The 14,667-nt window shown below is 31.5% G+C and overlaps 1 protein-coding gene across 1 annotated transcript; it reads left to right on the plus strand.

Moving 5' to 3' along the window:
* Positions 1-11,690: 11,690 nt before the first annotated feature.
* LOC129873829 (uncharacterized) lies at positions 11,691-13,445 on the plus strand. Its single transcript, XM_055949021.1, has 2 exons — positions 11,691-12,258; positions 13,233-13,445. The coding sequence occupies exons 1-2, from the start codon at positions 12,025-12,027 to the stop codon at positions 13,443-13,445; spliced, it is 447 nt and encodes a 148-aa protein (XP_055804996.1). The 5' UTR covers positions 11,691-12,024.
* Positions 13,446-14,667: the final 1,222 nt, after the last annotated feature.

Here is a 14,667-nt window from a genome sequence, read left to right on the forward strand (position 1 = left end):
ATTTCATGTGTCTATTTAATTGTTGGCTTGAAAAAATCAATATTATTAAATGCAAATGAACATAGTACTACTTCTCGGAGTTTTGGGTTCGAATTCTAAATAAAAATAAGTCAAATAGAGAGTTGATTTTTGCTTTTTCCAGTCGAGAAATTATCGAAAATAATTTTTTTATCTTCAAGATATGAATAAGTTCTGTATATTCAATTCTTTTCAGACCTTATTTTGTGAAATTACACTGGATATATTATTATTGTACAGAATGTTGATTTTTCATTCTTAATAAGAAATCTTAGGCTCAAACCCTAAAAGTAAAACATAACAGTATTTATCTACCCTTAACAAGAAATTTTACCTAGAGCGAATTTGAATTTGTCGGAGTGAAACTTAACATGACTTCTCTACTCTTAAAGAAGAGATCTTATTCAAGGCGAATTTGAATTAGTCGACCCTCAAAACGAATATAAAACAAATATAATGCTCATAATTTCCAAAATTATTATCTTTCTCATATCAGATCATCCAAAAAAGCACCACTTTTAACTTAATCAATAGAGAAGGAATAGGACATAATATTACTTATTGTTAGTCAACTGAAATTAAACAATATTGGACTTAGAATCTTTTTTTTTAATCAAGTGTGCTTAGCCAACAAATTGCAGCCTCCTTTATTGTTTAATGTCTTAATCTCTCATTTCATTTACAACTCATGAATATATTATATGTTGGATATAAAATTTCAATGGAAGATTTGTGATAAGATGTGTTCCTCAAACATCATATGCAATAATACTAATAGGAGTTTCCTATCTTCTTGCCTAGGAAATTAAAATGGCCCTTTATTTTTCTAAAATTTCCCTCTATACCATATGTGGTTTTTTTCTTTTCTCATCCTTTTTTTTTCCACATTTATATACCTTGAAATGAAAATTTTAAAGTAACAATAAATTCTTATTTGTCTGATTTATAGGTCACAAGTTTAAACTATGAAATCAACCACTGATATTTGTGTCAGGATATGATGCCTATATTACATCCTTTTAAAAATGACTCTTCCCCATACTCTCCACCGAATTGCCTTTATATATATCCCTTTTTAATCGAGATGTATTTTACCTTAAAAGAAATTAACGTGACATTATTTTTGAAACAAAATAATAAGTAAATAGTATCGCACAATATTAACCATGCCTTAAGGTCAATAATGTGGTATGAGGAAAAGGACTTAATTGTGTCATTATTATGAAATTTATGTCATGTGGTAATAATTAAGTTGAATATCTAAAAAAGAAAAAAATTAGGCAGACATCATGTGAGTTATTTATGGGAATATTAACAACTCTCACACACCAAAGAAAAGCACAAATCCATGGCAATATAATTAAAGAGGTCAGAATTCAGAAAGGGACTGAATTCAAAATTTTATAGTAAGGTGGTACTATTATTATTTTGCAACTATTTTATTAATTATATATTTAAGTTATATATACTAACTTTCACTAGAAAAAAATAAAATTTAACAGATAAATTTTATCAATAATAGCGATTAGCGTCTCATCCTTAAATACGTTGAGATCGATTATATGAATCTTGTTTTCATTATTATAAATTAACAAGTTTTTCACTGATTGTCAATCTATTACAGGTCCACAACCCTTTTTCTTTATCGGGGCTTGGGACTTCCGATGTAAGTAAGCTCACACAAGAAAAATTCCATCAATAAACTAAAAAAAATCATTTTCAAACTCATTTAATGATGGATTAGCACAAATTATCAAGAATTATAAAAAAGAAATCATGTTTATGGACAAGGTATTAATTTAGCAACGTAGCTAATTTTTTTAAGTGATGTAAAATGAATTTTGATTATCGTTATAATTTAATCAGTTATAACAAGTTATTATTCTATTTTATAAATTATCGTATTAAGATTGCTACATAATTTACTTATGGTTGTAAGTTAATTTAATCTTATAATATAAAAACAAAAAAATATATTTTCAAGCATAAAATATAAACTCTTTAGTAATAATTATTGGCATATACTGTAAGGTTTCTCCAAACTCTATTGGAGACATCCCAACGTCCATAAATTGATAGCTGCTAATTTCTTTAGTTTATAATAAAAAAGTGCATAACAAATTTATATTTAAAAAGTACACACAAATAAAAAGTTATAAGATAAACATTACCAAATCAGACGGCCGGATTTATTATTGAAGTTACGTATTTGGTAAAATTCAGTATTTTGTCTCAAATCAAATCATGTATTTGCTTTAAGAAATTTACTTAACTATGTATAAATATATATTCTGAACCTAATTCATGTCCTAATTAAATTCAAAACTCATAAATTTAAAATTTCAGATAATTCATTCTAAGAGATAGCCTGAGTGGATCGAAAGTTCTAAACTAGAAAGTAGAGGCGAATCTAACGACATATTTACAAGTTTACATGAATTCAATAACTTTTGTCTACGCTCGTATATATACTAAGAAATTTACTAAGTCATTATAAATATTTTACGTTGAATCACTATAAAATTTATAAATTTCAAATCATAAAGTCGTCTTTGATAGAAAATATAATCACATACGATAATTGAAAATTATGAGTCTCTTTTTTCTGTTAGAATAAGATACATGAGTTTGTCCTAAGTTAAAATAAAACACAATATGTCATAATTAGTTGCAAGAGAGTTGTTGATTCATCAAAATTATGGTAAGATTTCAGTTTCTGTGATGCAGCCTTATCAACTGCCATGTAGTTTCATGACTTCCACGTAAGTGGTGGAGCCAGAATTTTTAATAAGAGATTTAAAATTTGAAGAAATAGACACACAAATTAGTTGAAGGGGGTTCGACATTTACTATTGATACATAAAAAAATATTTTAATCGTGTATAAATAGTATAATTTTTCGCTAAAGGGGATTCGGATGAACCCTCTAGCCACAATGTGGCTCCGCCTCCGCTTGCATGCATAAATAACATATGATGAGTTTTTTTTTAATTCTCATTTGAGATTCGATATTCATATAATATGTAAGGTTCATTTTTAAAGTGACGACACTTGCAATAAAAAAATTATTTTTAAAATTGAATCCAAATTTTTTAATTAAGAATAAATGAATTCCGATCGCTCAATTCTCATGAGCTTATGATGAGTTTCCATCCATAATTTCCAGTAGGACCCAATTTTCTTGTCTTTTTAATACTAGACCTTATGTTTTTAATACCAAAATAGAAAGGGGAAAAATACCATTATTGTGGGTGTATTTGGTAAGAAGAAAAATGTGTTTTTCTTTTTTAAAATAGAAAATCTTAAAAATGAGTGAATTTCTGACTTATTTTTTTAATAGCTAAGCAAAAATTCGTTAAGAGGTGGGCGTTGGGAGTGTTTGGTCGGTGGAAGAAGATAATGGACTTGAAATATTTTTTTTATGAAACTTATTTTTCTTGCTTAGTACTTACCATTAGGAATATCAATTTTCTCATTTTAAGAAATTTATTTTCGTACAAAAAATAATTTGACCAACCAAACATGAGAGAATTGAAAAAGTGTTTCCTCCATACCAATTACACACCCTAAATTGCAGGTCCATACATATGCACATTCAAAATTTAAAGTCCATATATAAGTTCAATTTTAAGAATTTTAGTACTGGATCAATGTATTTTTTGAAATTACGGGTTGTAAATTACTATTTGTTATTCTTTCTGTCTGGATTTATGTGACATTATTTGACTGGACATAAGTTTTATAAGGAAGGATTACACAAATTCCATAATGTTAAGAACTAATTATATTCTATCTCTTCTCATTTTGAAATTACAAAAATTCCTTAAATTTGGTGAAATCCGAATACATTCCAAAACGTCCTTATACATCACATAAAGTGATGTATCCGACTGATACATTGCGTAAATTGATGCATACGACTGATAACGTGATGTATTTGACGTCCAGTACATCACGTAAAGTGATATATCTGACCGATACATCGCGTAAAGTGATATATCTGACATCTTGATACATTAAGTAAAGTGATGTATCCGACTGATACATCGCGTAAAGTGATGTATCCGAGAATAGGAGAGATGAGTAGGGATTTTGTATTTTTTTCAAATAGTAATTTTTTTTAGAAAATATAGTAAAATAAGTTGTGTATTTAGATAATTTTTCCATTTTATAAAGGACGAAAAACTTTTAAAATTTGTGATTTAAAATAACAATAACATTCCTAATGTTGTCTCACATAATAGGATTTAGGGAAGGTATAGTGTATATGCATGCAGATCTTACTCCTACCTCGGTATAAAGCAGTTGTTTTCGATAAATCATCTGCTCAACGAGAAACAATCCAAAGCAATCCAGAAAAAGAAGTAACAAAAATACAAATAACGTCAGATAGTAAAAAAATAGTAGATATATAGTAACACAACAATACTACAACAAAATAACATAAGGGCTAGTCGAAGCACAAGAAACAATAGATAGTTACAAAAGTTGAAGGACAGGAAACTACAGGAGCAACATATATACTATTGACTAATGGTATGTGCAGACAACACACCACACTGTTACCTACTAATTTCTACCCTAATTCGAATTGTCACGATCTAAAATCGGGTGTGATGGCATTCATCTCAATACACCGAGACAAGTCAGCCTAAAATCCAACGGAAAGTAAATGCGGAAGTAAATGAGATAAAACAAGGTTTGACTTAGTAAAAAAAATAAATAGATAATCTCAAAATCTCTCAAGACTGGTTGTCACGTGTACAAGCCACTAATACATTACCGAAGTACGAAAGAAAATACAGTCACAATATCTTTGTCTCTAGAATATGATTAAAACATATTAAAAGAGTAAGAAGTGTTCGGTAGATGGATGTAACAACTACCTCAACACTCGAGATGATAACCTCAGATGTGGTAGAAAATACTAAGAGATTAAGCAAGTCCAGGCTCACAACTTACACAAGTGTAGAAGCAAGGGATGAGTACCAAACAACACGGTACTCAGCAAGTGGACAACTAAAACTAAGCAAAGCTCAATAGATACAGTACTCGTGTCCTCCCAATAGAACCTCCTTCACTACAACCTGCATAAAACCAACCCATATAATACAGTCCATGAATACTCATTAATAGTCTCATCAAATGAATCATATCAAGTCAAGTTTAGCATATACAGAGCAATAGAGGGGTAAACACAAATTCACAAATATCATAAAGGTGCAATGCAATACAATGAAATGATGCATGTCTGTCCTATCGGTACACATCTCCTGAATCACAATTCGAAATCCATGGAGAACATTTCTATCCATGTAACCCGCCACGGGGCGTGTGGCCCGACTCCTTGTGTTTTATTATATCTGCCACAAAGCGTGTGGCCTGACCCCGTTTGTTTTATATCATTTTCAGTCTCATCACAGTATATTAGAACCAATGCAATCAATCCATGTTCATACCATTCACAATAATAGCATGATATTAGTAATAATTCTCACATCTCATATCAATATAGATATTTCACATGTCCAAAACAAGTCAATAATCTCATCACATCAATCACACCAATACACATCATTAGATTGCCATTTTATACCCCTCATTTCCATTTTTAAGGTCAATCATACAGTCAATAATGCTCATTACTCCCCAGTGCACATAACAAGGACATACAAACATCTAAAAACTTAAACTGGGGTTTAGAAATTCACCTGCCTCAATTAATTGAATAATCACTTCAAAACTTGAGCCTTTCGTAACGCTCCCGAACGATCAAAATCTGTTCAAATAATTTATTACAATAAGCTTTCGGAACTAACAACACTCATGTTACTATATGACTAGCCTAGACCCAAGAACTCACCCAAATCTATGATTAATTTCCTCAATCTCAAGCTTTGAGTTAAGCCTCAATTTCTTTCAATAACATAAATCTAATTATATTCATATAATACAATACACCTATTATTTAATTACCTATCTCAATATATCAAAACTTGAATTACAATATGATAACCATAAGAAAAATTTTATCCTGAAATTATACTACGCCATCAGTAACCTACAATTAAGATATCAACATGCAAGCTTGACCTATATTATACCAAAACACATCACAATCTAATCGTTCAAATAATTAATGCATCCTTGGACTTTATTAATATCCCACTCAATATTTATCATCATTACCTTGCTAATTTACTTATAATTTGTTAGTCCACCATTACTTCTTTTTGCCCAAAACATGTCTCCAGCAACCACATACTTACTTTAGTTCTTTTTCTTTGAAAAATATAATAAATAAATGTATGTATGGCATCATACAATTTAATAGCAAAATTGAAAGAATTGGAGTTTCAAATTGATCTTACCTGAAGCAACGTCCTTCTTCCTTTGCAGTTCATGCGCGTATCCGACTCAAGAATATCAAACCCTTTTCGTTACTTAATTCAATATTACACATGGGCTAAGTGACATAAGGTATTAAATAAATTATGGGCTTAGCCCATTAATTACTAACTAAATTAATTATTTTAAATTATCCATCAATTAAATAATCGTAGTTACACGAATAGTTCAAAATTTCTATTTAAAATTTATGAAATGGGTCTTTTATGAAAGAGAGAGGGTTGGTTCTCAAAATTTCCTAACGGGCCATTACATTATCCACCACTAAAAATCATGTTCGTCCTCAAACATAAACTAAAGGAATATACCTGAAGCCTCAAAAAGATGGGGATATCTAGCACGCATATCAGCCTCCGTCTCCCAAGTCGCCTCTTTGACTGAACGGTGCTTCCATTGTACCTTTAATGAAGCTATCTCCTTGGTTCTAAACTTACGAATCTGCCTATCTAAAATAGCTATAGGCTACTCCTCAAATGTTAGGTTTGGACCCAATTCCATTGAATCGAGTGATAACACATGAAACTCATACGGAACATAATTTCGAGTATGGAAACATGAAACATGTTATGCACAGCCGATAAGCTAGGTGGTAAGGCCAATCTATAAGCCACATCTCCAACTCGCACCAAAATCTCAATTGGGCCAATGAATCGAGGGATGAGCTTGCCCTTCCTTTCGAACCGTATCACGTCTTTCATGGGCGACACTCGAAGCCAAACATGATTACCCTCCATGAACTTCAATGGTCGAACTCTCCGGTCTGCATAACTCTTCTGCCTACTCTTGGTTGTCAAGAGTCTACCCTGAATCATACGAACCTGCTCCATAGCATCTCTAAGCAAGTTTGTGTCTAAATAGTTTATCTCAGCTAAATCAAACCACCCAATAGGAGATCGACACCGCCTACCATACAAAGCCTCAAATGGGTCCATCTGTATGCTAGAGTGATAATTGTTGTTACAGGCAAACTCTGCTAGGGGCAAGTGTTGATCCCATCTAACACCAAAATCAATAACACAAGCTCGGAGCATGTCCTTCAACACCTGAATCGTCCGCTCGGACTGACCATCGGTATGAGGGTGAAAAGTTGTACTCATATCAAGTCTGGTGCCCAAACCATGCTGTAATGCCTACCAAAAGTGTGAAGTAAATACTGAACCTCGATTCGAAACAATAGACACTGGACACCATGAAGCCGAATGATCTGACTAATATACAATTGGGCTAGCTTATCCACTATGTACCTCACCTTAACTGGAATAAAGTAGGCGGACTTGGTCAGTCTATCTACAACCACTAGACCCAAGAACTCACCCAAATCTATGATTAATTTTTTCAATCTCAAGCTTTGAGTTAAGCCCCAATTTCTTTCAATAACATAAATCTAATTATATTCATATAATACAATACACCTATTATTTAATTATCTATCTCAATCTATCAAAACTTGAATTATAATTTGATAACCATAAAAAAAAATTTATCCTGAAATTATATTACGCCATCAGTAACCTACTATTAAGATATCAACATGCAAACTTGACCTATATTATACCAAAACACATCACAATCTAGTCTTCCAAATAATTAATGCATCCTTGGATCTTATTAATATCCCACTCAATATTTGTCATCATTATCTTGCTAATTTACTTATAATTTATTTGTCCACTAATATTTCTTTTTGCCTAAAATATGTCTCCAGCAACCACGTACTTACTTTAGTTCTTTTTCTTTGAAAAAATATAATAAACAAATGTATGTATGGCATCATACAATTTTAAAAAAAAAGTTGAAAGAATTGGAGTTTCAAATTGATCTTACCTGAAGTAATGTCCCTCTTCCTTTGCAGTTTATGGGCGTATCCGACTCAAGACTATCAAACCCTTTTCATTACTTAATTCAATATTACACATGGGCTAAGTGACATAGGATATTAAATAAACTATGGGATTAGCTCATTAATTACTAACTAAATTAATTATTTTAAATTATCCATCAATTAAATAATCGTAGTTAAACGAATAGTTCAAAATTTCTATTTAAAATTTACAAAAAAAGTCATTACATTATCCACCACTAAAAACCATATTCGTCCTCGAACATAAACTAAAGGAATATACCTGAAGCCTCAAAAAGATGGGGATATCTAGCACGCATATCAACCTCCGTTTCCTAAGTTGCCTCTCTGACTAAACGGTGCTTCCATTGTACCTTTACTGAAGCTATCTCTTTGGTTCTAAGTTTATGGACCCGCCTATCTAGAATAACTATAGGCTCCTCCTCAAATGTCAGGTCTGGACCTAACTCCACTAAATTGAGTAATAACACATGGGACTCATTCGGAACATACTTTCGAAGCATGGAAACATGAAACACGTTATGCACAGCTGATAAGCTAGGTGGTAAGGCCAATCTATAAGTCACCTCTCCAACTCGCGTCAAAATCTCAAATAGGCCAATGAATCGAGGAGGAACTCAGCCTAGTTCCTCAGTTTCAGTTAGAGGACTAGCACCGCCGGTCAGAGGTCGAGGTAGAGCCCAGACTAGTAGAGGTGGTCGCACTCCTAGTAGTGGTGTTGGTGGTGCTATAGTCCCTCAGGGAGGAGGTAGAGGTGTTGTGCAGGCCAAAGGTGGTAGAGGAGCTCAGTGTTATTCTTTTTTGGGGAGACTTGAGGCTGAGTCTTTCGACGCAGTTATCACAAGTATCGTCCCAGTCTGCCATCGACATGCATCTATGTTATTTGATCTAGGATCTATATTTTTCTATGTGTCTATTTATTTTGCATCTAGCTTTGATTTGACATATGATCGTATGTCCATGCCTGTTCATGTTTCTATACCCTGGGTGAGGCATGAGTGGTGGATCGAGTGTATCGATACTGTCTTGTTTTCTTGGTCGGGTATGATACTTGGATAGATATGATTATTCTAGAGATGGTAGATTTTGATATGATATTGGGTATGGATTGTCTTTCTCCCTATCATGCTATTCTTGATTGTTATGCTAAGACTGTCACCTTAGCGATACCTGGTGCCCTAAGGATTGAGTGGAAGGTACTAATGACTCCTATCCTAGTAAGGTTATCTCATGTATTTGTGCTCAAAGGTTGATTGATAGAGGGTGTATGTCTTATTTGACGTTTATTCGAGATACCAGTATTGAGTCACTTTCTTTGGAGACTATTCTGGTGGTTAAGGAGTTTTCTGATGTATTTCCTACTGATCTTCCTGGTGTTCCTCCGGATAGGGACATTGATTTTGCTATTGACTTAAAGCCTGACACTAAACTCATTTCTATTCCTCCATATCGCATGGCTCCAGCTGAGTTGAAGGATTTGAAGGATCAGTTGCAAGACTTGTTGAGTAAGAGATTTATTCGCCCTAGTGTGTCGCCTTGGGGTACACCGATTTTGTTTGTAAGGAAAAAATATGGGACTATGAGGATGTGTATTGATTATAGGTAGTTGAACAAGGTAACTGTTAAGAACAAGTATCCTCTTCCCCGTATTGATGATTTATTTGATCAGCTTCAGGGAGCGACATTGTTTTCTAAAATAGACTTGAGGTCTGGTTATCATCAGTTGAAGATTAGGGCGTCAGATATCCCTAAGACAACTTTTCAGACTCGTTATGGCCACTACGAGTTCTTGGTGATGTAATTTGGGTTGACCAATGCCCCTGCAGCATTCATGGAGTTGATGAACGGGGTGTTTCGCCCGTACTTGAATTTTTTTTGTGATAGTATTCATTGATGACATCTTGGTGTATTCCAAGACTGAGGTAGATCATGTCTGCCATTTGAGGTTGGTACTTCAGAAGTTGAGGGAAGAAAAATTGTATGCAAAGTTCTCCAAGTGTGAGTTTTGGCTTGATTCTGTGACATTCTTGGGACACGTGGTGTCCATAGAGGGGATTAGAGTGGAACCGGCTAAGATTGAGGCAGTTAGAGGTTGGACAAGGCCTACTTCTCCTACTGAGATTCGTAGTTTTGTGGGGTTAGCCGATTATTACAGACGGTTCGTGCGGGGCTTCTCCACTATTGCAGCTCCATTGACTAGATTGACTCAGAAGACCGTGGATTTTCAATGGTCGCCGAATTTAAAATAAACTTTAAATAACTAATGTATGAATATACATCTCATTAAGGATTAAATTAAATTATTTTTAAATAGATTTAGTTTGTCACCAAATTTGTGAACTTACACTTTCAAGGATTGCATCCAAGTGCAAAGTTCCAACAAGGCTTTTAATAGCTATTTTATTTGAAACTCAATTGTTTTTTTTTCAAATCTTAAATTAACAAGAAACTTCTGGTGATCCCTCACTCGTGTGATTAAAACATTTGTGATAATAACTTAATAAGAATCTTTGGATTTATTATATTGATTTATTTTTTTAAAATAAAAAAATCTTTTTGAAGGTGCAAAAATAATGTATGTATATGAACTGTTTTGGTCCCCTTTCTTTATGATTTATATAAATGCATGCATCGACAATTGGGGGACACATACCACCTTAACCCTCTATGATTGGGAAGATCATTTTTAACTTAATTAATTTCAAAATATCCAATTAATTAAGAGATTATGTAAGATAATCACTGATCACAATGTCCCTTGATTAAACAAGGGAGTTTGATTAATGATGATAAATAATTAAACAATAAAGGGTTTGCAAGTTCCATGCATATTTGTTATTAGTAATATAATAGAAGTCAATTAATGTGTTCTCGCCATAAATGAAGTGAGTGAAAATTATGAGAGATCAGGATTTATAATCTATTTAGCCAAACTTTGTAAAACAATTTATTTTGAGAAATACTTCTTATTAAAAATGCATTTTGAAAAATTAAGTACTTTACGAGAGTAAAATTTTGTGTTTGGCTAAATTATTTGAAAAAGAGTTTTTATTAGTAGTTATATTTGTCCATTATTTTCATTTCTCCACCAAAAACTTGGTCAAACATCTTCACATTCCAAAAATACATTATTTGAAAATGAACACTATTAGTTTTTTTTAGAAATTTGGTCAAACAAATAATTAAATTATAGTAAAAACAAAAGCCTTAGTTGATAAAATTCTCCGATATATATAATGAAGAAAGATAGCAAATGCTCGATAAAATAATTGAGATATACGTAAACTTGATTCGAATACCTGAAAAAATAGAAGTCAATTAAGGACTTCCTAATGTGTGGTTTGGGCTGGTGTGCTAATATTTAAGGTAAAATTACCCTTTTACACATATTCTCCTAATATATTTACTTTTATTCCCATATACACCAAAAAATTTCCAAATTCCCTCTTTTTCCTTTCTCTCTCTATACCTCTCTGATACATCCGCCTATTCCTTTATTCTTGCCCTAATTTGCTCTAGTTAATTTGTTACTCTTCAACTGTTAATCAATTTCAAGGTTCCAAATAAGGTATATTTCAATCTTTCCTTATATGGAATTTTACTTCATCCTCATTCAATCTGATTTCTCCTAAAATTTGTATATTTTGATTTCTTCTGAAAATCTTTGAAAAATCTTCTAAATTTTTATCATTTATTTTCTTCTGTAAATCTTTCTGTTTTTGTTTCTCATACCTTCAATGGAATCCGTTCATGGTCTCAAACAGTCCACTAAAAATCAACGAATTCTTGTTTCTCCTGGTTCTGATTCGTCTTGGGAAGGTTACGACGAAGTTAGATCCAAACATCGTAACGATCCAACAGTGATGAATAAGCTACGTGAGAAATTGAAGTCGAAAGCTACAGTTAAACATGCACCCAAAGAAATAGACAACAAGATTGAAGGGGTTACAACACGCCCTAATCTCCCAAAGGTATGTGTTCAATTAAGTTTTTTGTTTTAGAATAAAAATTTTCTGAAGGTTTTAATGATTCTGATACATATCATTTATGTATCAGATTCATAATGTATTTTTAAAATGAATTTTTTTGGAGATTTTATATTTCTGATACATCATGTTTAAGTGTCAGTTTCTGTTGTTTTAATTTTTAATGATTCTGATACATATATATTTATGTATCAGATACATAATATCTTTTTCTAATGTATTTTTTTTGGAGATTTTCTATTTCTGATACATCATTTTTAAGTGTCAGTTTCTGTTGTTTTAATTTTTAATGATTCTGATACATATACATTTATGTATCAGATACATAATGTCTTTTTTAAATGTATTTTTTTGGAGATTTTCTATTTCTGATACATCATGTTTAAGTGTCATTTTATGTTGTTTCAAGTTTTAACGAAGCTGATACATATCATTTATGTATCAGATACATAATGTCTTTTTCAAATGCAATTATTTGAGATTTACTATTTCTGATACATTATGTTTAAGTCCCAGTTTCTGTTATTTCAAGTTTAATGATTCTGATACATCTACATTTATGTATCAGATACATAATGTCTGTTTCATATGCAATTTTTTGAAAATTATTATTTCTGATACATCATCTTTAAGTCTCAGTATTTGTTATTTTCAAGTTTTAATGATTCTGATACATATACATTTATGTATCAGATACATAATATTTTTTTCAAATGCAATTTTTTGGAGATTTACTATTTCTGATACATCATGTGTAAGTGTCATTTTTTGATGTTTCAAGTTTTAATGATTCTGATACTTCTACATTTATGTATCAGAATATAATATATAATTGTTTTTGATACATTTTCTGTATGTATCAGATTCTTATCTCATGCATCAGATATTTTAATGCATATGATACATCGTATTTATGTATAAAGTTCAAGTTGTATTTAACCATTTTCATGTCAATGCAGGGAATGAAATACGTCATCAAGAAGATCCCGTCCCACCCATTGAGATTCGGAATGGCATATAGGGCTAATTTTCTTGATGATTTTGAATCATCAATAGGTGGAGATATTGTTCTCAGAAGGCCATGGATGGTTATGTTAGCAATAAACAACGATCCAAAAAATACTAGGAGAGACATCTCTCCAAACCAAGGAGAACTGATTGATGTCGAGTAGTTTTTTTTTTATAGTAAACATTTTAGGTGATTTTGATTCTTTTAATGTATCTGATACATAAACTGTAATGTATCAGATTTAATATGTTTTAATATTTCCATACATAAGATTTACTATGTTTTTCTCTGGTGTCAAAATCGAATATAAAATCAAAGTTGATGTTTTATATTTCTACTGTATCAAACTTGTATCGAGTATAATATTCATAAGTGTCACATTTTGTGAATTCTGATACATGAATCAAGTTTTATTTATTATGATACATCATGCACATGTATCAGATTCTCATTTCTCAATATTTAATGATTCCGATACATTAATTTTTAAAATTCACGTACATAACTGTCGCCTTCTTTAATAGATCAGTAATTGATATAAAGAGCCAATCTTTTATCCATAAATAGCTGATGTGCATTAACTATTCTATAGCTAAAGTTATGTATCAGATACATAACTTATGTATCAGCAAAAGTGAAAAAATAACTGAAATCAAATTCGGTATGAATTGATGCTCTGTTTTTTCCATTCGAGACGACGCTCTGTTTTTTGTCTTGAATCTTCATGGACATAACAATTGATTTTTTTAACAATTGATGTATCAGATACATAACTTATGTATCACCAAAACTGAAAAAAAATTGAAATCGAAGTTGGTTTGAATTTATGCTCTGTTTTTTTGGCTTGAATCTTCAACTTCACAACCGTTATTTTTTTAACCAAATTAATCTCATTAATTAGATTAGTAATTGATTTAAGGAACCAATCATCCCTTATATTAAGATATTATCCATAAATAGATGATCTTCATTAATTACTCATTAGATAATTGATGTATCAGATACAAAACTAATGTATCAGAAAAGTTGAAAAAAAAGGGGATATCGGGTAATTTTGATACAATGAGGGATGTATAGTAATTAGACTTTTCCATTATGGGATTTAGGTAAAGTTTACAATATTTAAACAAGAACGAATAACGATTAGTCTAACTCTGATGTGGGTATTATTAGTTAGCATGCTCAAGGAAAGTACTGATGATTAATTAAGGAAAGTAATTGATTATTAAGTACTGTTTGCTGGTCAATGTCCTGGTGGTTTTTCTGTCCAAAACTCTATTATTATTATTATTATAGCTAGATACTATTTCTTCCGTCCCATATTAAATGGACATGTATTTTACTAAAAATATTTGTCCCATATTACTTGATTACTAACTAAATCA

The sequence above is a fragment of the Solanum dulcamara genome, chromosome 2 (genome assembly GCF_947179165.1).
Source record: "Solanum dulcamara chromosome 2, daSolDulc1.2, whole genome shotgun sequence".
In the NCBI taxonomy this organism is placed as follows: Eukaryota; Viridiplantae; Streptophyta; class Magnoliopsida; order Solanales; family Solanaceae; genus Solanum; species Solanum dulcamara.

What these genes read in the sequence shown, in the direction of transcription:
- LOC129873829 (XM_055949021.1), top strand. Translation starts at nt 12,025, where the DNA reads ATGGAATCCGTTCATGGTCTCAAACAGTCCACTAAAAATCAACGAATT. An exon ending in CACGCCCTAATCTCCCAAAG is followed by an intron (nt 12,259 to 13,232) that starts GTATGTGTTCAA and finishes ATGTCAATGCAG; the next exon opens with GGAATGAAATACGTCATCAA.